This window comes from Ursus americanus, chromosome 3 (genome assembly GCF_024610735.1).
Source record: "Ursus americanus isolate L20-20 chromosome 3, mUrsAme1.1.p, whole genome shotgun sequence".
NCBI lineage: Eukaryota > Metazoa > Chordata > Mammalia > Carnivora > Ursidae > Ursus > Ursus americanus.
This window is the reverse complement of record NC_142129.1, coordinates 3,279,623-3,306,359: the sequence shown is the minus strand read 5'-3', so window position 1 is coordinate 3,306,359 and position 26,737 is coordinate 3,279,623. Positions and strand designations below refer to the sequence as shown.

The following is a 26,737-nucleotide window of genomic DNA, read 5'->3' as shown; positions in this document are numbered from 1 at the left end:
ATGTTCAGGCTGGTCTGGTACCTATCCAGCTCGACTCAGGGGACCGGCTGAAAAAGGGGTCCCCTACTCCTCCGCCATTTTTTCTCCAATCCCCCGGATCCATTTTCTGATCGGAACACAGCCAGTTTTGTCCAAAGATACCCAAAGCTGCGGCCCAGGGTACCTCTGTGAACGCTGCTGGTTCCTCCCCCAAAGCTGGGGGCTTCACTGATCGGAACAAACAGCTTCGTAGTTTCTGGCTGTGTAGTCTTACCGCTGGCTTTCTAATTGTGTACTCAAGAAAAATAACTCCGACCTGTCAAAGAGCCCCATCTGGGCGTCAGAGACTCAGGTTACCCTTAGCTGGGTTCCCCATTTAAGCGAGGCCCTGCAGGCAGAGGCTCACCGGTGCCGTGCGTAGGGCCTGCCAGAGTTCCTGTAGGTCGTGGTTGGTTTTCCGGGAGCTCTTCAGCTTTTGAAGCACGGTGCCCCATTCCTTCTAGTTTCGCTTTTATTTTTAGAATCAGGCTTGAATAAGATCTAAGGCTGTTAAGTGTGGTGGATCCAGAGGGTGCTGCTTGTGCCACTTCCAAAGGGCTCTGATACGCTCTCCCATGTGTCTCGGTTTCTCCCTGCGAGCTCTAGGACCATTAAGGGGGCTTGGAGCACTGGATGGTGCATCTTTACATGTGCACCAGGGACGAACCAATCGCTAATTACTGTGTGAGATGGGCAATTCCTATGGGAGCACCGCACGTCCGGGGAATATCCTCGGACACTTCCTTTAGGATTTCAGTCACCTGAAAGCAGCATTTGGCCAGAAGGAGCACGTGTCCCTGCTCTTTGAAGCTGAATGCTTCAGGCTCCCCTATTTTTAGGCAGAAAATTTATTCCAGCCTTATAGTAATAACATCAATTATTATAATGCCCAATTAAAACAACTAAGTCCTGTAGGTGATTCCCACCAAGAGGACGTTACTGGGAACCCTCAACAGCTTGAATAAAAGGACTGTCGATTCAAAGCGAGGGGGTTGGCTGTCAGGAGAAGTTGCAGGGGTACCAAGGGCCCATGCTGGTACCGAGCTGAGTTCCAGATGACCCCCCAGGCGTTCTCAGGTGAGGGGCTCTGATATCCTGCCGATCACGCCAAGAAATGTTGAGGCAGAAAGAACAAACCTTTTTTAAATTTTTAAAGAGAAAGGAAGAGTCTTATTCGAGCCCCAGTTAGGACAGCTGCCCGGGACACGGCCTTCACAAAGAAGGGTGCTCTGGGGAAGGAACATGTGGTGCAGCACGTTGTATTTTTGTTTTTGTTTTTAACCTAGAGTTACAAATCATCCCGAGGAAGGGCATTCCAGAAAGTCACAGACTTATGTTTCTAGTACGTGTGAGGCTGTATGACTTTAATCTTACGGGAACCAAAGAGGGTTTTTTCCTTTATGTTTTTAATGCTTCTTTTTGGTTATTTATTTTAACAAAGCAGATGTACGATGTGTGCATGGGACAGAAATACAGCCCATGCTCTGAGGTTTTGCTGAGTCATTTTGACCCCGGTAAATGTTAAAGTATAGCTTCCCTGGGAGCCCAGGAGCAGGGCCCACAAACTAGACGTTGAAATTTTCCTTTATTTTATGAAAGCATCGCACATAATCCAAAACTGGGATCCTCTTCATTCTACTGCCTCATGATGCAAGGAGACGATGGTGATCAGCAATCCTACATAATTTCTATATCAGGGAAAATCTGAAAATAGGAATAAATAGAAATAAGAACCAAGTATTATACGTGCACTTGCAAAACAAAGTTTACAGATGATAAATCCTGACTGAGAAAGAATCAGGGCAACTGGGATTGTTCAAAAGACAGGCTCAGGGCCGGCGTCGCTTGCTCCATTCTAGAAACTTGGCTCTCTGGTGTCAGGTGAATAGATAGAATCCCATCTGAAAAAACAAACAAACAAACAAAAATATTCCTTGGGAAAGTTTGCAGAAGGAAGTGCACAAATAGTTTTAGAACAGAATCTTAACAGCTGCAAATCAGTCCCAACATAAATGCGCCCCTCGGTATCTCCAGCAGTCGGTATCCTGGCGCACCTGGCGGGAAGCTGCCACGTTGCCCCCGTGGGGACCGAGGGGACCGAGGCCGGGCAGCGCGCTCTGCATCGCGAGGCACATGGCCACGTCCATCTGGAGTCGGGGTGAGGCGCCGCTCATGACTGGAGTTTAGGTCCGAAGTCCTGGCAGTCACGCACAAGATGTAACCCAGTGGGTACACCTGCCATCTCCGGAGGGCCCCGTGTCTGCCGGCACCAGGGCAGCACTGTCCGTGGTTCTCTCAGTGGGTCCTGGAGCCTTCATGAAGGTTACAGAACGTCCAAGGGCACGGACGTGCAGGACCTCTGTCACCCCAACTTCCAGGCGCTCACGGCGGAGCAGCGGCGCACGTTTTCTCCGAATTCCCCCTCCCGGCTGGGCCGGCTCGGGGCGGCCAGCTTAACGGTAACCTTCCCACGGGCAGCATTTCTTTGCCTTCTCCTCGCTCAGCGGAGAAAACACCGCCCTGGACTCCGGAACCCGTCTCCTCCCTTCCTGGAGCCGGTGGAGCCACGGCTGCAGACCACCGCCACTCCCTTGGAACGTCCGAGAACAAAACCCACAGCAGGGACTGCTCCAGCACACTAACCCGGGGGCTTTGCAGTGCACCGGCCACACTCCTAAACCCGCGTATGTGTGGGATGGCTTTTCCGGCCTTGGGCATCCTGAGCCGCTTCGCTCCGGGTCCCTGCACCTGTGCCTCCAGGCGGGGCTTCCTTTCGTGGTCTGGCCGACTGGGGTGAGTAACAGAGACGGCCCCTCCCCCGGCCTGCCCAGCCCACGCTTTCCCCAAGGTGAAGACCTCCTAGGTCACCCTGGCCAAAATGATACGGACGGCCTCACATAGAAGCCCTGGAGCTTTGAAGGCTGACACCAAAACCCGACATGGCTCGATGGGCACAACAGCCCAGTCTTCCGTGGTCTGAAAAAGCTGTTTTGACCCTTCACGTCTGTTCTCATTGCTTTCCTGGAGGCAGCTACACGCGGACCCTGATTCTGTCATTCTGGAACCAGCCAGCCACTGGTTTTTGTTTGGTCTTGTTTTTAACACAATCTGTAATCTTTCCTCAGGATCCTTTTTCAGATGTGATGGAAGCCACAGGAAAACGTGCGGCGAACACACACGTCCACACACTGATCCGCTGGCTTATGGGTAACTCTCCTTGTGGATCTGGCGTTCTGACCACTCGCTCAAGTGTTCAGAGAAGGCCTCTGGGAGACCAGAGGGTGGACCCACGGGAGGGTCTTCTGCCTTCACTCCCCACTGGTTTCCCTGGTGCTCTTCATTTCCTCCTGCATTTTTAAAAAACCCGTAATATTTGCCACGTTAGTCATTTGGTAGCGGACAGTGAAGGGGCACTGAGCGCGTGTGCAGTGTTGTGCGACCATCACCACCACCATCTCCAGAACTTTTCATCATCCCCGACTGAGACTCTGTCCCCATTACACACTTACTCCTGCTCCCTTCTTCCCGCCCCCGTGCCCACCACCTCCCAGCTCACGCTTGTGAACGTGGGTGTGTCCATGTCTCACGAAGACCCTGCTTTCAATTCTTTCAATATACCCGCCCCCCCCAAAGAATTGAAGTGGAATTCCTGGGTCATAGGTGGGTGGGTGTGTGTGGTTTTTTTTTTTTTTTTAAAGATTTTATTTATTCGACAGAGACAGAGACAGCCAGCGAGAGAGGGAACACAGCAGGGGGAGTGGGAGAGGAAGAAGCAGGCTCACAGCAGAGGAGCGTGATGTGGGGCTCGATCCCAGAACACCGGGATCACGCCCTGAGCCGAAGGCAGACACTTAACCGCTGTGCCACCCAGGCGCCCCAGGGTGGGTGTGTTTTTAAACTTTGAGAAACTTCCGTACTGTTCTCCGGAGTGGCTGCACCAGTCTGCATTCCCACCAGCAGTGCATGAGGGTTCCAGCTTCTCCACGTGCTTGTTTTTTCTTTTGTTGGGTAGCAGCCACCCCGATGGGCGCGAGGTACCTCCCTGTGGTTCCATCCGCACTGCCCTGATGAGTGAGTGGGGCATCTCTTCAGGTGCCTCCTGGCCAGGCGTGTATCTTCTTTGGAGAAACATCTATTCACGTCCTTTGCCCACTTTGAAATCAGGTTGTTTGTTGTGAAGAATTGTAGGCTCTTTGGATATTAGCTCCTTATCAGGTACAGGACTTGCAAATATTAGTCTCTCATTCAGTGGGGTGCCTTTTCATTGGTGGTTGTGTCTTCTGATACATAAAAGGTTTTTAATTTTGATGTGATCCAATTCATGTTTTTTTCTTGGTTGCTTGAGGCTAAAGCAACAGAAAAACCTGAAGACCAGGAGAGGCTTTACAGGTCTTAGTGAGCAGGGAAGGTTGCCAGACAGGAGCGGGAGGATAGTGTGACACGAGGAACAGGAAGTAATTTTGTGTGGCTCCTGGGAATGAGGACCTGGGTGAGGATGTCACTCAGCTTTAAGACTGCAAACATGACAACTCAGGTACTTTCTCTTAGGAGTGTGACAAAGGTACGGAGGGCAGCGCCGAGGGGAGGAGACTGGAGGCAAGCAGGCATCTTGGAGACCTCATCAGGTTTGCGAGGGAAGGAGCCCGACGGTAACAGGGCTGCACAGACGTGACCATTCATGCAGCTGAGTCGCCAGGGCGAGAAGAGGGGCAGACAGGCAGGAAGGCAGAGGGGCACTTGAGGAGGGCGTCTCGGCCACGGCACGTTGGGAGGCAGCTCTTTGCCGTGGGGCGTGTCGAGAACCGGGATGGGGGCCTGCGGGATGCGCGGCGGCGGGGACACCGACGTGCAGATGGGAGCGCTGACCGTCCCTGGCAGGTGTGCGGAGCCAGCCAGCTTCCCGTGAATGCAGACCTTATTGCACACTGAGTTTTTGATTCAGCAAACATCAGGGATTTGGGAGGGCTTCCTGGGAGTGCGAGCACTTGGGTTAGAGGAGCTTTTTGCCTCCTGCCTGTAGAAATCTCTGGCAGCCTCGTTCGCTCGTGCGGCCAGTACCGCTCAACCGCGTCTTTCTTCAGTCACCAGATATTGGCAGGATTTACACACGTCCAACTCTGCCTAATGAGAGCAGGGACGTTCCCCTTGACACCCTGCACCTCCCCAGAGGGAAGCACGCCGTGTGTGGCCAGTCCGTGGCAGGGAACAGTGCTCCAGCGACTGCACACGGAGAAGCGATCCCGGAGCTGCCTGGACGGCTGGTGCAGGCCCCCCCCCCGCCCCGGCACTCATGCGTCCCAGCAGCCTGTGCAGACGGCCGTCAACATAGCAGTGACGCCTGGTCACCACGGAGAAACACACTCGTACAGGTGAGGGGCTGCACTTCTCAACACTAATTTTGTTACTGGAAAACACTCATGCTTCGAATAACTTGGGCATGTAAATCTTTTTATTTAAACTCTAAGTGGTATGAAATCTAAATACAGATGAAATATTTCCAATGAAAACTTGTCAGAATTGAGATGTGCACTAAGTGTAAATAAAATACACAGATTTTAAAAACTGCACCAAAAAAACCTCACTATCGCAATAATTTTGTAAAATATTGATGACCTGTAGTGGGAACAATATTTTAGATACACGGTGTTAAATGAAATTATAAAAATTTAAAATTTAAACTTTTTTACTGTGGCTGTTAGGAATTTTTACATTGCATATGTAGGTCCTATTTCTGTTACACAAACTTGAGCAGACAAAATAACAGGAGTAGACTTCCTTTTCTTAGGAGAAAATAACTTTTTTAATCAACTTCTGTAAGAAGCATTTACTTGAAATCTCTATTCTTCTATGTTCGTACGAAACTCTCCGAGCCACCAAATCCGTGCTCAGCAGCTGGGCGAGCCAGTTGGCTGCAGACAGCTCCTGGAGTGTTTAAGGATTATTTCTTGGCAGCTTTTGAAAAAAAAAAAAAAAACCCACTAATTGAAAGGTTAATCAAATCAGTCATTCTTGCATGTTGGTTAAACAAACGCCATCTCCACTGAAGACTGACAGGTGCGTGGCGCTCTGCACAGAAGGCCTGCTTTTCCGTCCGCACCGTCACTTTCCTTCAAGGGTGCGAGTGGTAGGGCAGCCTTCTCGATACTTTGCAAACAAAACTGTGTTTTCAATTATGAAACTCTTCTTCCTTTGCAGGATTTTGCAGAACCCAAGGTATTTCATGGCAACACTAATTCCATCTGTGGTACGTGAGAGGGAACTTCCGGTCAGTTCTGCAGGTAAGTACTTCTGTTTGCTTAGGTACAAAATCATTAGTTTCAAAGCAGGCACATTTTGAGGTACAGTTTGTTAAAACAGGTAAATGCCAGAATATAGCACATCTGGAAACAGTCGCTCTTAGGGCGTACCCTAACAGAGCTCAAGATAAATACTTCCGGCAGCTGATACGCTAGGTCACGCGGGTGAGCCCGCTCGGTGAGGGGGCGGCTCACCGGGAGACCCCACAGAAGGGCGAGGGTTGGGCAGAAGAACTTGAGGACCCTGAGCCTGCACCTGTGAGGCGTGTGATCTCTCCACCTGGAGAAACCCCAGCAGAGCGGGGAGGAGCGCCTGAAGAAGCAACGTCCTGAGTGTGTGACCGTCGTCCAAGCCCCACAGGAGGGGAGAATCCCTCTGACCTGGAATTCGGCTCCTTCAGGACTTGGGCTGAGAGGATGTGCGGTTAAGGAACGATCGAGTGGGTCACTACTGTTTCTGGGGAAGCCACCCGGTGAGCACAGCGAGAGCAGCTCCGGACGTCCGCGACGGTACTGCTCTTAACTACATGGACACACTACACGTGCTGCGCGGTAAACGTCAGTTCCTGACCCGCGAAGACGGCCGACGGTTCGGTCCAACGGGAAGCATCGGGGCACGTGGTCTCCAAGGTTCTGACCGGTGGGTGCCGTCCCTCTGCTTGGGAGTTTTTATTACACTGGCAGAGGATGGGTGCCTTCCAGAAATTCTATTATTTTGTCTTGAAATTACTTAAAATGTGATCCAGTTTGATGTAAGTCATATAAATTATGCAAAAAATACAGAATAAAGGATCACTCAATTCTAAGTTCAAAAGTACATTTATTGAAAATGTGGCCAAGATATCAATATAAAAGAAAAGAGTATAAGAAATAAAAATAAAGTACAAAACATTTTCAAATCTTTAACATCCATAATTTAGAGATAGCAAGGTCTTTATTTACACCATTTTATTTGTAGCCGAAGTTCTGTTAACAGTGTTGTGAAAACATTTAAAAACTTGGCAAATGAATCATAAAACCTAATGTGGGCTCATAAATTCATATAATACAAAACATAATTTATGTTTCCTCAGAATAAAATTACACATCTTAATAAGATGCAATATATTTATTATATTTGTTCTCCTGCTTTAAAATGCCTGTCTCCTAAAGCAGCTGGAAAACACGGGCATCTGAAGGGGCACGTGGCCCGTTCTGGCGACAGCGGGCGCAGCCAGACGTCATCCCAGGGCTCCAGTCGCACTGTAGATGCCATCAGTTAAATTTATATGTAGGCTTGTTGAGGAAAAAACATTTCAAGCACGATGCACACACACATCCCATACAAGGTGCCAAAGCTAGTTAAGTACCCTGATGGCATTTTTCTTTCCCATTTAAACCAGTCAATCCTGCTGCACACCCCGATCCCAGGGAGCTTCACAAAGGCCCGAGTGCCCCCGACTCCGCGCTGGCGGGACCTGGCACGCATGTTGTGCGGAGCCACCGAGGGAGTCTGCTCTGCGGTCAGAGCCCCAGTCGTGGCTGATCACGCACAGGCTGACAGTCCGGGAGCCCCGCCCCCCCGGTAAGTACTTCCTGCGGCTCTGACCCATCCTCCCGGGGCAAAACTACTCTGTCTCCCTTCTGTCTCTAGACAGAAAAAAGGCCCCTGAGAGGAGACCCACGTAACTTTTAAAGCGGTTCTTCTTTCTGAAAGGAAGAGGAGTACAGAATAGGCATTTACAGGTACTCTTTACAGAAAACGCTTATAGCACGGCGTCTGCAGAAACTCACCAGGCCTTCTCCCACTAACTGGCACATACGCATATACGTACGGTTCCGACAGCCGTGCGGAGCTGCTTTCCCAAAGGATATGACTCATAGTCCAGTGTCTGTGTGAGCACTCCGGTCAGAACGAACTCCGCGTTGTGCACATCTGAAAGAACGAGACAAGCGTTGTGGCGGTGAGCTGCTGCTGCGTCCCCGCACTCCGAGCTAGAGCCGTGAGAGCAGCGAGCCTCACCTATTCCTCTGGCAAAATATTCTCGACATAAGTGGAGGTCATTTTCACAGGATATTAAAATTATTTCTGACAAACTCTAAGGAAAAGAAAATGAGTTTATCGGTTACTGAACAAGGAATCTCATCTGGCACTGTGACGAATCAGCAGCTCTCTTCCTTCTATCCACCTTATTTTGCTTGTGCTCCACGAGTTTCCGGAAAGACGGCTGTTTGGACAGCACTCGTCCTCCTGCACACTCCACGATCGCCTTCATGGTTGAGAGACTTGGGCAGATTCCAGGTGTGATATAAAAATATTTTGCCTAAAAATAAAAATATAACTGCTCTGAATTTTTAGGGCATGTAATTTCTCATGAATTCTACCGCGGTGTTTGCAGAAGCCCCGGCAGGTCCCCAGCGTGAAGCGGGCCTGGAGGAAGCCAGGGTGTCAAGATGAACTAACTAAAGCATCTTCCTCTGTCAGGTAAGACCTGTGATGAGTCAAAGTAACTGGAACGTCTGTCCCTAAGACACACGAAGGATTGTGTTGGGTCAGCGAGCACCGGCATGACCCCTCTTCGAGACCTGTGTGTTCTCTGGGCTCCGACCGGGAGACGATCCCGAGGGCGAACGCCCGTGCTCCGAACTGCACCACAAATGCTACTGTGTTTTAAACCACTCGCAGAAACAGAGCATTTAGAAACTCAGACTATTTTAGGTAAGCTACGTCCTAACATTCTCATTCCTGAGCCGGCTCCCTGGGAAGGGTAAAAACAGACCAATACCAAAACAATGTTTACCAGCTATTGTATCTTCTCAAACGTATTTAAAAACCTTCTGTCTTTACTATTTTCCCAAGAATCCGTACTCTCCAGCTGAGTACGCACTTAATGACAAGAGTGGGAAGTAGAAAAGATTGGTGAAAAGCAGAAAACTCAACCTAAATGTCTCTCGCCAATTAGAGTATTCATAAATACGCTCTCCACACCCCGGAGCTCTGTCGTGCGTGTCTCCAACAGCTCCGTGAAGAGCCGTGCTCCGGAGGCACGCTGGGCCTCCCCGGCGGAGGCCTCCAGAAACACATCCCGGGAGGAAGACCAGCCTCCCGGCGCTGGGAGTGTGCCACCCACTCAGTACTGTCCCCTCCGACTGTGCCACCGGGGGCATCCGTGGGGACGCTGACGACCCTTTACCTTGAAGAGTGGGGAGGCGTGCGCCCTTTTCAGGGACTCTTCCAGACTGAAAGAGAACAGCACCTCGGCCTCAGCGTCTCGGAGGAGGTAGTTCTGCTCATCTGGAAAACAGAGCCGCCCACTCAGAAAAGTGCAGACTCGCAGGATCCGCCCCGGAGGTCTCCCCGCAGCAGGTCAGGGGCATGTCGCTCGCGGCTCACACTTCCCTGGGAAACCACTGAATACTGAAATCTCAGCTATGCTGTGTCATTCACTCTCCCCTGAAAACAGCCAGACAAGATGAAAGACAGACTTCCTTCTCCACAGCATATCTTAACCTTCTGAGATCATACGCTCTTGAAAACAAATGGTCTGAGAGCGGGGACCCTCTGCACCCCCGCCACCATTTCGCTGTTTCAGGGAGCTCACAGATCCTGGGTGGAGAACCCCAGTCCCAGAGCGACCAGCTCAGGACCAGCATCACATCCAGCGTGTCTGTGATGACCACACATCTCATTAGACTCTAGGAGCTGATAATCCATTAAACTGGATACATCGAACAGATTCCTTTTAAATATATGAAAGTGGATAGCAACTTAACAAAGAATACTTTCACCAAATCTTGGAGACTTAGGAGAATTGCTTTTCAGAGTTCTCATGGTAACATTTTAAGAGATGTCCAGTTTACCAAAAATCAAAGACCACAAAATGTTTGAACCTTCTTCTACATGTCTGATGCTCAGAAATGCACTTCTTCCTCATTTCATCATAATAACCAGGTAGCGTAACACAGAGCGCTCTAACCTGATGACACGGTCCCCAAAAGTGCAGCACAGGCAAGTCTGGAGTGGGGCTGACGCACATCAGGACTTGCAGGCCACACGGCTTCTGCCAAATACCCTTTCCATAAAGCAATGAGGCTTTAACCACGTAAAAACCATTCTTCGCTGGGCAAGAGCAATCGGATCAGTAAAGAGACAAGTTATTAACAACTGCTAAAAATACAGGATCAGAGGGTCAGTCAGATAAAGCTGCTACGCTGTTTTAGGTGGAAAAAGAATGTCTGGAAATCGGAGAAATAAAAAACGAACACGCAGTACAGTCGCACATGAAATATCTGAGATGTACGTTTCTAGGGCACCCACGGCGGCTGCTGTGCCTTCTCGGGACCTGGTGAGGTGTCCCAGGCAGCAGCCGGGGCTTCGGACAGAGACGCCAGGGGAACAGCAGCGCCCCGCCAGCCCCACTGCCCAGGAGGTGCCACACGCGGCTCTGCTCGCTCTCTCGCTTCAAATAAATAAATCCCCAAAGAAACACCAATGCAAGGCAGGAAAGCCTAACACGAGCTTAGAACTTTCTTGTGCCAAAGGCCAGGAAGTGCTCAAAGACCAAGGGGACAGACTGCGGGACCGTGAAGCCAGCTGGGGTGGCTATCACTGGACATAAAGGACAGCACGGTAACAACCCACGGAATAAAATTTTAAAAAGGAGTCCATACGAGGAAATATTGAATCAAAGGAACAGTAATACTGGCACAATTTCAGCGTACTTCCCCACGAATGACACATTGCACAGAGGCAGCCATCAGATGTCACCTGCTCCCAGGGATCACAGGGACCCATGAGTCACACGACAGAACAGCACAAGTCTAGCAGAAGCGCAGCAAGGACCTGGCCCCGAGCGGGGAGGCCGTGCACTCGGGGAAGCAGCAGGTACACCCAGACAGAGGGACATTCTATCAACTAACCAACTGACGTGACCAGGGAACACTGAGGCGACGTGGCGACCCTGTGTACGATTCTGACCCGGACCCTCTCTGGGACAGCTAGGCAGAGCCAACCGAGGATGAGACCGTGGCCATGGACCGGACTCTGAGGGTCGTACTGTGGCCATGCGGCAGAATGGCCTCTCGCGCAGGTAACACACAGCAAGGTGTTCGGGGAGGACGGCGCGTCACTTTGGCAACACACCCTTTCATGGTTCAGAAAAAAGCAATTTTACTATACTTGCTGCAACTGTTTGGTAAAAAGATTTTTTTTAAGTCAGTCACAAGCTGAATATATTTAAAAATCGATAAAATGTTAAAAGATGGGTAAAAGAAAGAAATGACTCTGAAAGCAAAAATTCAGACACTAATTACTGCAAATCACCCAAGTAAGGTCAATAAATTTAGAAAATAATCCCAAAGTGTCAACTTTTGGCCAAAGTATCTTTAAGTATGTACTAAAAATAAATGATTTGGGGCGCCTGGCTGGCTCAGTTGATGAAGCATCTGCCTTCAGCTCAGGTCATGATCCCGGGATCGAGCCCCACCTCCGGCTCCTTGCTCAGCAGGGGATCTACTTCTCCCTCTGCCCTTGTCCCTGCTCATGTTCTCTCTCTCTCTCTAAATCTTTAAAAAAAAAAAAGATACGCATATACCAAAAAACTGATCCTGAAGCTGATATGGAGGGCGAAAGACCCAGGGCAGCCGACTCAACGCCAAAGGACAAGAACAAGCCCGACTTCCAAGCTCGCCTGGACGCTCCGGGAATCAAGACCGCGTGGCACTGGCAAGAGCGAGCCCAGAAACAGACCCGCATCCACAACATAAACTGGCCTTTAACAAAGGAGCAGAAGGCCAGATGCCGGAGCAAAGATCATCTCTCCAACAACTGGACGTCCACATGCAAGAACTGAACCTAGACACAGACTCTACATCCTTTACAAAAATAAAAACGGATCACAGACCTAAGTATAAAACTACAAAACTCCTAGAACACAGGAGGAAGTCTAGAGGACCCCGAATATGGCGATGACCTGAGACACAAGCTGGACTTCATTAAAATTAAAAAGTTGTGTTCTGGGAAAACAATGTCAACATAAGGAGAAGACAAGCCACAGGCTGGGAGAAAATAGTTGGAAAAGACACCAACTGATTCAGGACTGCTGTCCAAATGTACAAAGAACTCTTAAGATTCAACAATAAGAAAACAACCCAATTTAGAAAATGGGCAAAAACTCTGGACATGTCACCAGAGAAGATACAGAGGTGGCAAATATGCACATGAAAAGATGCTCCGTGATCTACGTCATTATCGAACGGTAAGTTAAAACAAAAATGAGATGACCACTACACAACTATTAAAATGGTGGAAACTCAAAACACGGACAACAGCAAACGCAAGCAAGGATGTGGAGCAGTGGGAACTGTGCTTCGCTGCCGGCAGGAGCGCAGGATGGTGTGGCTAACTTGGAAGATGGCTCCGTGGTTTCTTACCAAACTAAACATACTTTTACCACGTGATCCAGCAATCCCACCCCTTGGTACTGACTCCAAGGAGGTGAAAACACAGCCACACAAAAGCTGTACAGGAGTGACGACAGTGGCTGTACTCACAGCGGTCAACCCTTAGAAGCAGGGAAGATGCCCTTCCTTCGGCTGGTGAGCAGACAAACTGCGGCCCAGGCTCAGCGCCACAAAGACACGAGCTACGAAGCCACGGAAAGACAGGGAGGAAACGGAGACGCCTCTCAAGGAGAAGCCGCTCTGGAAAGGCACGCACTGCTGTGATCCCGACTACATGACACCCAGAAAAGGCAATTACTGTAACCCAGAAAAATTCTCCTAGATCCTGATATTTAGGGAACCAAATCTGAAATCTCTGAATATTTACTATTAAATGTTTATAATGTGACTAAGCCACCTTCTCACCCTCAGAGATCGACAGCTACGCCACACCAGTGAAAACCAGTCAAAACTTCGTGAAGTAGGAACTGCTGTCAACTTTATCAACAGATCAAAGAATCATGCTTCACAAACTGGGGAAGTTGATAAATTAAGCAACTCAAATTCCATGTAGGAAGACTGTCACATTCTCAATTTTATAACTCGTCTACAAAATTGGGAGCTAACCTGTAAGTTTATGGGGGTTGTTCCTACAACTTTTCTCCTTTGCTTACATCATTAGGTTTTGTATTTCAATATCTTTTAAGGACAAAGAAAATTTATTTCAATTGAAAAATTTTCTAAGCATTAATACAGTTATCCTCGTTATTTGTAACCCCAAGTCAGTACTGCTGGTGTTTCTGCAGCCACCTGCAGAGACGCGCGCCACAGGGACAAACCTGAGCGGCCATGTGCCCGATCCCAGAAGGCAGCGCCCTCACCATGAAGCCGTTTTCTTCCTGGCGTGTACTTAGTGTTAATTTGTTTACATTTTCATGCTTTTTGTTGATGAGTCTGTAGTCACGAAGGCCCCGGTGGGTGCCGCGGGGCCACCAAGGGAAGAGACTGTGCGGACAAAGCACGAGCTAGGACGGCTCGGTTATGGCTCGGCTGGCCAGGTCGCCAGGGGAAGGAGCCAAGAACAGGTATTAGCAGCGTCTTTCAACAGAGGCACGTCCAGCAAGGATTTACAGAGCCTGCCGGGGTAGGTACTGGTCAGCTGATGAAAATGTGACTGGGCCTCACAGGAACCCAGCCGTGAGCTTCCTCTGGCCTCGACGGCCCCGTATTCACGAATTTGGGGTCTGCGGCTGCTCTGCAGAACAGGATTACCGCGAATAACAGGAATCGGCTACATTATTACCGTTGAGAATTTAATTTTTTTCATTATTGTTGGTCTTCACATAAAGGATTCTTTCCTTAAGAATCACGGAATTTTACGTCTGGTTCTAGCTTTGCTGTAAATAACAACCCTAATTTCTCATCTGTATATTACACCACATGAACTTTAAAATATATATGCTTTTTATTAATTGTGTTACACTAAAGACTGAATTAGGTTTAAATACCAGTGGCCGAGAAAAGACCATGGATCTGAAATGCTTCAATTTAGCATTAACGAGCACTTGTCCCTGTTAGGGACAACTACGGCTAATTTCGTGGGTCAGAAGAGCGTGAGGCCCAGGGGCGCCAGGGTGGTCTCTGAGGTTCTGGTGGGTCGGTACCCCTCTGCTCCAGGGGCAGGAGCAAGGAGGGAGCAGCACCCAGGGCACGTGGCTGGCAGAGAAACACGAGTGTGTGCGTGTGCGCCCTAACTGCTGTCACTGCCGCGGGGGGGGGGGGGGGGACACGACACAAGGGAGTTAAGTCTTAGCACCACTGTGCTGGGGCTTAAAGACCAAAAAACAAGAAACCAAACAGACTGTGGAGATGCCTGCCACGGGGCCAAGCTCCTCTTCTCCCGCTCCGCCCAGACCAGGGGCCAGGTGAGGGCTGAGGATGTGCGTGTGGGGGTCACAGTGGGCTGGGAAGGCCCGCACACGGAGGACACCACCACCGCTCCTTACGCGAACAAAGACGCAAATCAATGTGGACCCTACAGCTTCGTGGAGAAATTGTTTGAAATTTATGTTCACTCTGTGTGTAGCACGGTTCTAAAAACACTCGGGCACACTGGCGAGCAAAGCTCTCCCGACTACCTAGAAGGAACTCCCACTTGGTGCTCTGAAGGACGGGAGGCGGGCGAGGGGAGGCACACACCCATCCCTCCGGACGGAGCCCGCATTCAGAACCGGGCCAGGGCCAGCACAGTCCTGGACGCCACTGTGCGTGAGAATGGCATTCTACAGCCACTTTCCAAACAAAACCTGGTCAGCAAACAACAGAGCAGTGGCAGAGAGCTCGTCTTCCCCGAACACTGTCCGAGTGACCAAAACCCTTCTACTTCACGTACAACGCAAACATGTCACCTGACCGCTGGGACACGGAAGAAAGTTAGGTATTTTACTCTTGGGGAGCTGCCAGGAGTAAAACCGCAAACTAGAGGTTTGTTGGGATGAAAATGGACAAACTCAAGGGAACAAAAGGTCTGCTCTCAGCATGAAACACTCAGGTAGTGAAGCCAGCACGTACCGACAAACTTCTGACACTTGAAACACTCCTCCAGCCACTCCGGTGTCACGATGTGCCTTACCACCGAGATGGCCGTCAGGAACTTCACCGTGCGTGTCACTTTGCTGGCGATGAGATGTGTGCACTTCTGCGCGGACTCGGCGACCTCGCCCCCGAGAATGTAGAGCTTCTGCCAGGAGGAGCACAGAGCAGAGGTGAGCGCGGGCTCTGCGGGCCCCGGGACGGCGCAGACGGTGCACACGTCCGTCGTCACGTCCGCAGACACCACATCCCTACAAATGAGTCCCCGAGAACCAGGCAGCACATCTCAGACTTGTTGCTGAAGCGGGGTAGTGAAGCAGTGACCTACAGTCTCTGGTTTCCAAGAATCCCAGCAAAGACATGGCTGAGAAGACGTGAACATATGAAAAAGACCTCAGTGACTACACTCATAAATGTAAAAAAATTGTACTAAACTCAGAATAGCATTTGTAACCGTTTCTTTTCCTTAAAAACGATGAAAAGCACAATGTAGGAATCCAACATAATACGGGTGAAGTTTTCACCACCCCCCACCCCCCAGCAACAGGAAGCTGTTATTCCAGAACGTGTATTTGAGGTCGTGTCCCCAACTTCCTATCCAAGTACACACATACACAACTCCCCCCGAGCCCCCTAGGCGGCCTGCGGCTCCAATGGGAGACACAGAGTGGCAGGCGCACCCCCAAGGCTGGGGGTTTCTAGAACACTGGCCTTTGAGCAGCCTTGCTCATGTGCACGTGGCTAGGAGAACGTGTCTTGGTCTAATCACCACAGTCATACTAAGACTGCAAGTGTATAAAACTAAATATAAAAAACACAGAACGAGGTGAAAAATCATTAACAATTTAATGACTACTTGTTAGTATAAAAACTACTACTTTATAAGTATATGCTATTAAGACTATTAGCCTATTCCTGATTAAATGTTCTTTTAATAAACTGCTACCCTAAAGCAAATCTCTATAGAAAGGCACAGCAAAATATCCTTATAGAAAGTATAATTTTACCTTGATATACTGTTGCACCTGGACAGGCTCAAACCCAGTGAAAAGCACAAAAGGGGTCAATTCTGGCGTTAACTTCTTAGTGGGAGGGGGTATATCTTCGATTCTACAAAATAAATGCACAAAACACAAAGGTGACTTTGTTTACTTAAAATAAAAACATCCTTTAGCAAGCAAGGGATTTTAGTAGTTTTAACAACTGTTCGGAGCTTTAACTGTGTGGGGTTTTTTCCGTCAAGGAGAATGTGAGGTACCTGTCCTTTCTTTCCCACCTCTTACACAGTCTCCCCCAAAAGACTGTGCATGGCACCCCCAAGGAAAGTAACCCATCGATACCCTCCCCCTCCCAATTATGAATGTTTTCAACAGCTTTAAAAAGAGGGCAGACACTTTGGCCGGACTCCCCCATCTTGCTGATTCTGCCAGGATAACTGTTGCTAACGGGCCTGTTCTGGGTCCGTGTCAGTCACTGAGGGGGGTGTCCTGGGAGCTGCAGCCTCTCGCAGGCCCTTTGCCCCCCTGCCCTGTCTTACACCAGAGGCTCAAAACAAGCTATCAGACTTAAGCACACCTTTTAAATTAATCAGTCTTTTACATACCCTTAAAATTTTCAAATTCCACTTTTAGCTTACATTTGAGACTGTCTAGGTAAAATTGTTTTTTAAGGTTTATTTATGGCATTTTGATGGCCATCTTAAAAATAATCACAGGGGTGCTGGGTGGCTCAGTCAAGCATGCAACTCTTGACTTCGGCTCAGGTCTTGATCTCAGGGCCGTGAGATCGAGCCCTGCACTGGCTCTGCACTGGGCGTGGAGTCTGCTTGAGATTCTCTCTCTCCCTCTGCCCTCCCCCCCGCCCCAACACTGCTCACGATCTCAAAAAATGTTATATATAAATAATCACATATTACGGATGTTACTGCATACTTCCATAACTCACTCACTCACAGACTGTGATGTGGGGGCAGAACAGGGAGGATGCAGGGCAGGGGAGAGACGAGGAGAAGCTGGTGACTGCAGAGGACAGCCCAAGCAGGTCAACTGTGGTTCACCACGTCCAGCTTGAAAATAACGGCTTTTCCAGGCCCACAGATGAAGCAGAGAGCTCCCTAGTTCATCCTGTATGTGCTGTGCCTTACTAATCGAACGACAGCCAGGACTCGTTACCGACTGTACTGGCCAACCAGGTTCCTAGCCACCTGTGCCCGGGCTTTTTTCCAGTGCCACCACACAGGTCCTTCCACAGGGGTCTGGGTCCCTGCCCATCTGGGCCACAGGGCACACCCTGAGGGCACAGTCCCACACACACTGGTGCAGCACGGCCAGCCCAGCCAGGCTCCCACCTGCTCTGCCACAGCAGCTACGCTTTACTGAGGTTCTGAGGTTTTGCTTAAAAAAATCTTTAATAAAAAAATACTTATCTATCCACCTTTATGTCCAGCAATGAAGTTGTGAAGCAATAAGCAAATCTTATTTACTATGAAAATGTTCACAAATTTCCCCAATGGTGACCAGTTTGTAAAACACACCTGTAAATGAAAACCACCACAGCTGACGTAGGGGGTCATTCCTACCTGGCTCTTTTGGAAGAAGGCTGGATGTTGGTGACTTCATTCTGTTTCAGTTTGGGAGGTAGTCTCACACCCTGTAATTAAAATATCACTTAAATCAATCTCACAAGTAATACAGGCGCTTCTAAGAAACCTACGTCCAACAAACTCTCTCCTACAACATTCATGCTCCCCACCACATCGAAACTAGTATTTGCCCAGAACAGTGACAAGGAAGTCACCGCCCGGGAGCAGGAGGGCTTTCCAGAGAACCTCTGTGTAACTCTCGGCCTGCCTTCCAGGCTCCCCAAACCCTCCCGGTCCTCAGGGTGTGCCCATCCCCCCACCCCCAATCCGAGCCGCGCAGGCCATCCTCCACCTTCCAACAACCACGTCCTCCCTCCCTCCACTCCACACGCCGTCCTCCACCTTCAAAACTGCATGGCAGTTTTCACTTCAAATGTGTTGTCTTATGTCCCAGTTTGGAATCTGGCAAACCTCCTCACTGCAGTTACATCCCCTAAAAAATGACTCTTGCTAAGGAGGAGCTCTGGCTAGGGCGGTTTGCAGGGCTCACCGCACAGGCAGCAGCACTGCTGGGAGCAGGGCAGCTTTCCCAGAGCTGCTTTCAAAGGGACACCGTACGTTTTACTGTCTGAAGCCTCTCCGTCTTCCTGTTTATTACCATTTTCTAAATACTGCCGCTGTTACGTGGACAACCCACACAGAAGTCCGCGGGTGTACAGGAAACGCCCGAAACCTACTCGCCCGTCAGACAGGGGCCAGGCTCACTGTCTCTCCCTGGCACCTTGACAAGAAGTCAGCCCTCGGCTCTCAGGAGCCGGCAAGCACCCTGAAGTGTCTACACCACCACACAGCAGCAGCAGCGAGAACAGGCAGTGGGACGGAAACGTGTAAATGGGCAGCTCTGTAACTGCGGACACGGAGCCACAGGGAGAGCAGTGTCTGGGCCCCTGGGGTCTGGGAGGGCTCTTCCCTGATGACCACGTCCCCAGCTTCGTCCTGAAGGCCACCGTTAACACTGCTTTCATCGAAATGAATTAGGAGAGTATCTGCTTTTGCCCATGCGTCAGAGCTGGTCGTGTTTTGTTCAAACCATAATTACTAGCTGAAGCAAAGGGAAAAACCCCCACGTGACCACGCTATCATCAGCACAAAGGAAACAGACTCTGACGATCATCAGCGGCTCCCAGGTTAGACGTGGAAAACAGCACGCAGAGCTCGCGAGTCAGAGCACAGCTGAGGTGCTCCTCGTAACGCCGACGAGCGCACGCCCCTCAGTGAGCTGTTGGTGGACACACAGCCTCCCTCACCTCCGCAACGCTCAGGGGTGTGCTGAACGTCCGTGCACGTCACACACAGTCCTTCCGCGGAAAAACCCAGGAGAGCACATACGGGAACATGCACGTAACCCTGAACCTTTAACTTACGCTGCCACCACCAAGGAAACCACAGCTGTCCTCACAGCGGCAGGCGCATCAGCAGGGACAGTGACCGGGAGACAAGTTCTACAGGATGACCTTACTGAGATGTGTCACAGAAACACAGCCAGAAGACACAATTCATGTCCTGTCATACCTGACCGACGGGAGTGCAGACAGCCCCGAGGGCCGCCCAGCCTTGTTTCCTAACTGACCATCACCAGCATTCCAACTTGTGCCAAGTACCAAAAGAGAGACTCCCCCCTCCAACGTGGCCAGGCGCCCCCTTCCCGTCTCCTCTGCAGCCCGGAGCGAGTCGGAGCTGCCGGTGTTGCTCTCAGGGCTCCCGCTCGTCCTGCTTCCTCCTCCGCCCCTTCACAGCCACACAGCTCTCGGAGCCGACAGCGCTCCTCCGCACAGAAGCACCAACGACTGACGCCACCGCCACTGAGGGGGGAAGGACCCAGGGCGTGCTGAACATTTCATGACGGGTGAGAACGTACCACCCTCATCTGCTATGCAGACACATTCAAGAACTTTTAACTGACAGATACACATCTACATCTACTGTGATTCCCAACAGTGCCAGTCCACACGACCGGGCCAGAGCCTGGACGTACCATCAGCACCTCTGCCGACACCTTCAGCGGGACTCTCCAAGCATCTAGAGAGAGAGAGAAGTTACTTTGACGACAACACACGGTTTCAGCGGAAAGGCTTGCTTGTGAAACCCTTTTCTGGGGCTGGTAACCTTAGACACGTAGGCTGCTTTGTGCACATTTATCAAGGGCACACGAAAGAACTATGCTTGTGCTAAAAATCCCTCCAGGACAGGGGAGCGCGGCAGGCTGCTGCCGGGGTCATGCTCAGGGGCTAATGCTCCGAGCCTTCTCCAGGGCAGCGGCTCTAGGACAAGCAGCAGCGCACAGCCCCGCACCCCACTGTGGCCGCCGTCCACCGTGTCTGGGAACCACCACCACCCGTGGCAACAGGAGGCCACCGTGAAGGACCACAGCGTGTCCCCCACATGCCGGCCAGGCTGAATGCTCCAAGGAAGGATGAGGAGTCTTCGTAAGGTTTTCATTTCAGAATTGAAAGCAGACAGGGACATATGTCCCAGGGAGGGGGATGATGGCTTAAACTGAAGAGCGCTCTTGTGATGAAAGTCATCAAACTGAATGAGCTTTCTGAAAAGCGAGCGTACTAAAGCAGACTGAATGACCGTTTTCTCGAGTGTCCGTCCTCGAGCATACGCAGCACAGCTAGTGTTGTAGCGGACCTGGGGGGCAGGGGTCTGTGCAGGCCAGCAGCAGGCACACCCATGCCTGCCCACCCCACGGCAGGTCAGCCGAGGCCCGACAAGGGCAGGGGCAGGAGACGGGGTGCTTGCCCACAACTGAAGCAGAGAAAGCTGGACCTGGGTCATGGTGTGGGGGCATTTTAGAGAAGCCATCACTGGCTGGAGAGACAAGACAGCAGCAGCATGGGGGACCCCTTCCATCCGTGAGTGTCTATTAAGATGGCGAACACGGAACCAACAAGGCCCCCGTGCAGGGTGGACAGAAGGAAGGGGCGTGGGAAGGAGACAGGAAATGATAGGAAAGGTGACGCCACGCTGCGCCTCGGGTAAATACAAGGTGGCGGAGGCACATGTGATCCTTGCATGGGTCAGTCGGCCGGCATGTGAAACTCTACTTACCCAGCAAATTTAAAACCAAGTGCGGGGTCGGGGCAAATGGCTCCTGCAGACTGAAGGCCGTGTAGCGGCCGTAGTGGACCTGCCTCAGCGCCTCAAAGTTCCCCAGCAGAATATCGCCGAGCCACTGGGCATTCACGCAGGGTATCCGCCACTCCTTGGCTTTCTCATACTTTAAACCAGTCGGTCTGTTTTTGAGGGAAAACACATTTTATTAAATGTTAGACTTGTCTACTGTTCAAAATTATATTTATTTTCAATATGGTGCCGTAGAAATAGCAGGGATACCTCGGCAGGGTTGGCAGTAACCCCCGGCTGGCAAATGCAGGGCCCGTCCCAGCTCCCGCCGGGTCACCAGGGCGTCCCCTAGTTTAGTAAGTTCACCTTATTCCCGGGACCTAACTTAATTAACTCTTTAGCTCATTCGTGAATCGAATTTCGTCCCCATGTTCTATAGATAACTTCTGCTCCCATCAAACCCATCACGGCCGTTCTTCTACCAGACCCAGGTTCTCAAACCCCCACCCCAGGGCGAGGCGGAGGTCCGGGTATGGGTGGAGGCCAGCGGGGCGCACTTACTCTCTGCAGATGAGCACCGTGTTGCTGCGGCACAGGTAGCCCGTGTACTTGGCGCCAGCCAGGTAAGCCATTAGCTTCAGGTCGTCTCTGTCACTGTCGACAAATCCAGTCACAGAAATAATCTAAGCACAAAGAGAACAAATAAGGCCCAGACGCGGCAACAGTTTAACCCGTGAACCCTGCTTCTCCGTGCCTGTTTTACACACGTGCATTTTCACTCTTCACCATGTTCCTGCACAGAGGCGGGAACGGTCCTCCTACAGACGTCAAGACCAGCCTCTTGTTCACGGTCAGCAGGGTCCATGCGTCGCCAGCAGACGGGGAGCAACGACCATGACACCAGATATGGGAAAACCTTTCTTGTGTTAACAGGACACTGCTCAGATCACCTTAACAAAGCTTCTTTATTAAGCACGTAAATACTAATCGGCCAGTTCTTCATTCCCCTCACTGATCCCAATTTGGAGGTTATCTGAGTGAGAGAACCTAGAGCTACGGATAAACTCCTGCCAGCAGTGCCCACTCTGGTGCAAGATGCCTGGCTTACTTTAGGATTTTAAATAGTGTCAGAGATTTGAGAGAATCGGTTAAATTCTGCTCCACGAAAGGAACTGTGATGGTTCTAAGGGACCCAGGAAATGAGGGAAATGAGGTACTGGCACTGCTCGGGCCCTTTCGAGCTGGGCCGGAGGGAGCACATGGGGACAGGGACGCAGAGGCCCACGGGGGAGACGGGAAGGCAGGGCAGGACCGCTTTGCCAAAGGAGGAGAACGATGACGAAGCAAAGGGATATCCCTTACGTGCTGAGAGCAGGGCTTTCCTCCTGGGGGGAACGCCACCGGGAAGTGAAGGGCGCGGTGAGGGGGCACCAGCTTCTTCTTCTTCAGGACCATGTTCAGCCAGTGCGCGGTGACACACCTCTTCCTTTCTCTGATCGCCTGCCAAACATAAGATCATGGGCTTGCTGGGCTGGGGTGTGTGTAGCTGCAGGACTACATGCGAAGGGGTCAGGTTGCATAACTAGTGACCCCTCCGTCGGAAGCCCTGTGGGGACAGCATACCACTGAGCACTTGGTTTACCACAGTGACAAATGACGAAGCAGGCCGATTGTCACAAAACTAAGAATGGGACTACCTACACACCAACAGCCCGCGACGGGACAAAAGCAACAGTTTGGGACAACCTTGAAAATACTCTGATCATGCAATGACTGAGGTTTATGATCATCAAAATTTAAAAATTTCCCTTAAGAACACAGAGGGCCCCAAGGACAAGAAGTTCTGAAAAAAATATAACTGCCCACCTAAAATTAACCACAGAGGAGGAAAAAAAGCCCTCACGAGCATTTCCACATTTTCAGTTGGGAAGCGGATCCAGTATATGGTTCCAGTGTTTAAGAGGAGTTTCTAGGAGGCCATGCATCACATACCTATCGACAGCGGCCTGTCTACCAATAACAGCATTGTTAGGAGAAGAGAAGAGACTTCAGGGGACAGACGAGGTGACGCCGGGAGAAAGCCTGTGCCCCGCAGAGCGTTACAACCGCTCGATCCAGCCCTGCGTACACAGCCCCACAATAGCGGGAAATCCTGCTTCCGCCCCCCATTCCGCCAGCACTGCTTTGAACTAAGTAAAAGGACCGTGTTCTTTCCGTGACACTACCCGGGGTCGCCCTCACTTTCCCCGTGCTCAAAGCCAGGAGGCCACAAACAGACCTATCCCACCAAAGACTGATGGAAATGACGAAGCAGGTACTTCCCCACTTTCAGAGGCAGAAGAAAGTCCTGTCCAAACATGTCTCTAGAACCCTTGGATGGCCCACGAGAAGGGACAGACCCTGCCGCAGTCAGAGCCGAGGCCACCGCACTCACCTGCGCGTACGCACTGCTGACCTGACTCTCGCACAGGAGGTGTGTGCACCGGCTGGAGAACGTGGGGTCCACGGCACCACCGTGCATCTGGATTATCTAGGCACACAAGACCCGGAGTCGTCATCAACGTCAAGTACTCAGGAAAACGGAGGAGAATCATTTCAAATTAGCCTGCTATCAAACAAATCCATCATGTTTTTATAGTGTATTTCGCCAAAGGACGTACGATGTGTATTGGTGGCACTTAAGGGTTTTTCTATCCAGCACCATAAAATGAAAATGAACTCCAGCGCTCACAGTGAATCGGATTCCCAGAAGGCAAGAGAGGAGAAACGGAATGTCCTCTTAATGAAGCAGGGTTTTCTCCACCCGGCCCTGCTGATGTTCTAGGGCAGCTGATGCGGCGCTGAGAGTGACCTCGTGCTTCGTAGGACGCGGGCCACACCCCTGGACGCGGCAGCTGCGCACCCCCCCCCCCCCGCAGGTGTGACAACTAGAACTATGGGAAGACATGGCCAGACATCCCCGGGGGGCAGAGCCGCCCCTGGTTAAGAGCGATTATTCTACAGGGAAAAAAGAAAAAGTAGTGTGAAGTTAGTGAATACCAGACACTGACTGTTAGCAGCAGACTCTGAGTGGGGCTGAGGGGCTGCTCTGTGTGGACTGTGGGCGTCACGCGATGCCAGCTTGTGTCGGAGCCCAGAGAGACTTTCACTGTCAAAAATGATCTGCCCTGCAAACCAATTCTGCTTCATTTACTTTTTAAATTTAGTTCCTGTAGCAGCTGGCGCACAGGCTAGGAAGGCCATTTCCACGCGCCACTGGGTCTCACTCCCCTGACGCAGCCGCGCTCCGCACTCCTGCCGCGTCTTCCGGTGCCGACCATCGTACTCTACCCGGCCCGCACCGCTGACCTCCCCCGACGGGGGACACCCCTGTCCCCAGCCTTCCTTGTTTGGCTCCGTCACCATCCGCGGTTCAGGGAGTCTCCGGGATGTAACTCACTGCAGCTCGGCCGCCGGGTCTAGCACCGCACGTGCCCTCCCCATGGCCAGTCCAGAGTCAGACGCCCTCCCTCCCGCCTTCCTCTTTCTTTCCTGCCTGCCTTTCACTACGTCACTCCTACACCCTTCGAGGAACACCACGGTGGTTAAGACCATGCCCGCACATCCCCGGATCCCCTCCCTTGGGTACGGGCTGGCCCCACAGGATACGGAGTGACCGCGTGCGGCTTCTAAGACGCAGCCGTGAGACACAGGGCGGCGTCCTCCCCGCTCTGCCTCAGCTCCCACGCCCCGGGGAGAAGCCAGGGCCACCCCAGCCCTGTGGAGGGGGCCCGCGTGGCGAGGCCCAGAGGCCTCCCGCCGACAGCCAGGCAGGGTGCCAGCGGCCCAGCCACCCCACAGCACCCTGCTGGGTGCCCCACCCGTGAGGAAATGCGGAGGTGACAGGCGCCGTTGCTGCGTGTCCCTCACCGAGAAAGCACGCAAGCGGCCTGGCGGCACCGGCTCTACCTTGTGCTGGCCCTCGGGGACCGCGCCTTCTCCCCAGCAGAGGCCGGCTCCTCCCTCCGCTCACTTTCGCAGCTGTGTGGCACGTCCCTCCGCCCTCACCCAAGTCCTTTTCCATCCCTGCGTCGAAGCGCTGTTCCCGGTGACCGCGTCTTCCCGTCCACGGCACGGCAGATCCCCAAGAACGGGCCCCGGGAGGGACCGCTGACTGTGGGAGTCTGAGGATGACGTCCTTCCCGGCGCCACGGGACAGACAGACCACACACGCCCTTCTAGGCCAGGGTCGCTTTCCCTCAGAACCCTGGAGACGGCTGCCCGAGCAGCACCTGACGTGGGGCGCCCCGCCCTCACCTCCCCTGCTCCCGCACTCCTGTTACCGAATGTTGGCCCTCCTGGACTAATCCTTAACCTAACAAAACAAAAGCAAACTTTTCTCTGCCTTTTCTCTGAGCTATTCTACTGCTTTTTAGGACAGTTTCTACACATGACATCTTAACACTTCCGTCATTTTTGAAGAATTTTCTGCGGCTGTAATTCTCAAACGGGCTTCTGCGCCTCCTCCCTCTGACCGCGGCCTCAGTTCAAGGTACTGACATCACTTCCCTGCTCTCCCTTAATTCAACATTTCATGATTTAAAATGTACATCTCTCCTTTCTCTATGTGCTTTAATACCTACAGAGAGAAAACTCCAGCATTCAAAACTTGGCACGTAAAGAAGGTCTTGGAAGGGATGGCCCAGCCTGGACCGTGTGCCTTCCGCTGCCCCATCCCCAAATGCATCACCTGTCTACCTGTGCTGCTCTACGTGGGACACCCTCCAACACCCACTCCTACTTGTCCTTGAAGACCAAGTTCAGGAATCACTTGCTCCCGCAGACCACTGCAAGCCAAGGACCCCCCACCCAAAGGGTGATGTTCTGTCTCATGGCTCACCCTGCACCTGCCGTCCTGCCTTATCATCCCCTGTCCAGAAGGCTGTTTCTCCCACTGATAGTTTTCTCGATCTTATACATTCATCACTACTCCCTAGGTCTTACAGCGTGCTCAGCACAGAGCGGGCTCTACACGACAGGAAAGCTCAGGGGAAGCACGTGCAGGGTGCACTTGAAGCATACTTACACTTTTTTTCTTTTAAATTTGAATCAGTTTTAATTTGTGGCACTGAAGGGAAAAGTATTTACTTCTTTTCTTTAAAGGCCACCACACAAAATAATGAATACAGGCACTGCAGTTCCACAGCTAGACCAGAGACTGGGAGGTCCCTTCCCAGCTGGAGAGGCTGAGATTTTCCAGCAGCTGCCTTTGGAGACAGACATGATTAAGGCACACAGAAGTCGATGGTCCCTATTCCAGGGCACCAAAACCCTCATCTTACTCTCACTTCCCCAGTTACATTCAAGTAATTTGTGCCCCGTAGAATTTATGAGCTGAAAGAATCTGAAGAACAACAGAGTCCATCATTTTCCCCTTACGGCTAAATACTGAAGCCCAGAAAAGCAGTCTGCCCGAGGTCACAGAGAATGTGAATAAAAATGCCCGTAATACATTCACAGCATAAATATGTGTATGTCAGGGAGGGCATGGATGAAGTCCAGTCTACATTCGGAGGAGAGTGTTCAGGACAAAGTTTTTCTTCTTCAAGCACGACTCACCCTTTTCCAGGTGGCCAACAGCTGCTTATCAGACATCTGCTCCGGATAATCCGCAATTGCAAACACACATCCCAGTAAGAAGCCTTCTTCTGGAACTGGCACA

At 51.3% G+C, this 26,737-nt stretch overlaps 1 protein-coding gene and 1 long non-coding RNA gene across 6 annotated transcripts in view; one reads left to right on the top strand and one right to left on the bottom strand.

The window, feature by feature from the left end:
- The first annotated feature begins 1,129 nt into the window (after window positions 1–1,129).
- Window positions 1,130–26,641, top strand: LOC148110321 (uncharacterized). 3 transcript variants are annotated; one of them, XR_015723768.1, is made up of 4 exons: window positions 1,130–5,387; window positions 6,214–6,954; window positions 7,697–7,878; window positions 25,661–26,641. It is a non-coding gene; the product is annotated as an uncharacterized LOC148110321 (long non-coding RNA). The 3 variants fall into 3 exon arrangements; XR_015723769.1 differs by lacking the exon at window positions 25,661–26,641 and having other exon boundaries at window positions 6,214–6,296; window positions 6,716–6,954; window positions 7,697–8,171; XR_015723767.1 differs by lacking the exon at window positions 25,661–26,641 and having other exon boundaries at window positions 7,697–8,171.
- The window catches only part of PAXIP1 (PAX interacting protein 1), a 50,532-nt gene continuing 29,766 nt past the window's right edge, over window positions 5,972–26,737 (bottom strand). For all 3 annotated transcript variants that reach the window (XM_087860657.1, XM_087860656.1, XM_087860658.1), the window contains 14 exons: window positions 26,635–26,729; window positions 23,471–23,566; window positions 22,399–22,536; window positions 21,598–21,719; window positions 21,022–21,206; window positions 19,943–19,986; window positions 17,905–17,975; window positions 16,334–16,436; window positions 15,306–15,474; window positions 9,488–9,588; window positions 8,483–8,617; window positions 8,317–8,392; window positions 8,170–8,229; window positions 5,972–7,585 (listed from right to left, as the gene is read on the bottom strand). In XM_087860657.1, coding sequence (XP_087716783.1) covers window positions 7,569–7,585; window positions 8,170–8,229; window positions 8,317–8,392; window positions 8,483–8,617; window positions 9,488–9,588; window positions 15,306–15,474; window positions 16,334–16,436; window positions 17,905–17,975; window positions 19,943–19,986; window positions 21,022–21,206; window positions 21,598–21,719; window positions 22,399–22,536; window positions 23,471–23,566; window positions 26,635–26,729 — 1,412 coding nt within the window. In that variant the 3' untranslated portion in view covers window positions 5,972–7,568. The remainder of the gene's footprint in view (window positions 7,586–8,169; window positions 8,230–8,316; window positions 8,393–8,482; window positions 8,618–9,487; window positions 9,589–15,305; window positions 15,475–16,333; window positions 16,437–17,904; window positions 17,976–19,942; window positions 19,987–21,021; window positions 21,207–21,597; window positions 21,720–22,398; window positions 22,537–23,470; window positions 23,567–26,634; window positions 26,730–26,737) is intronic.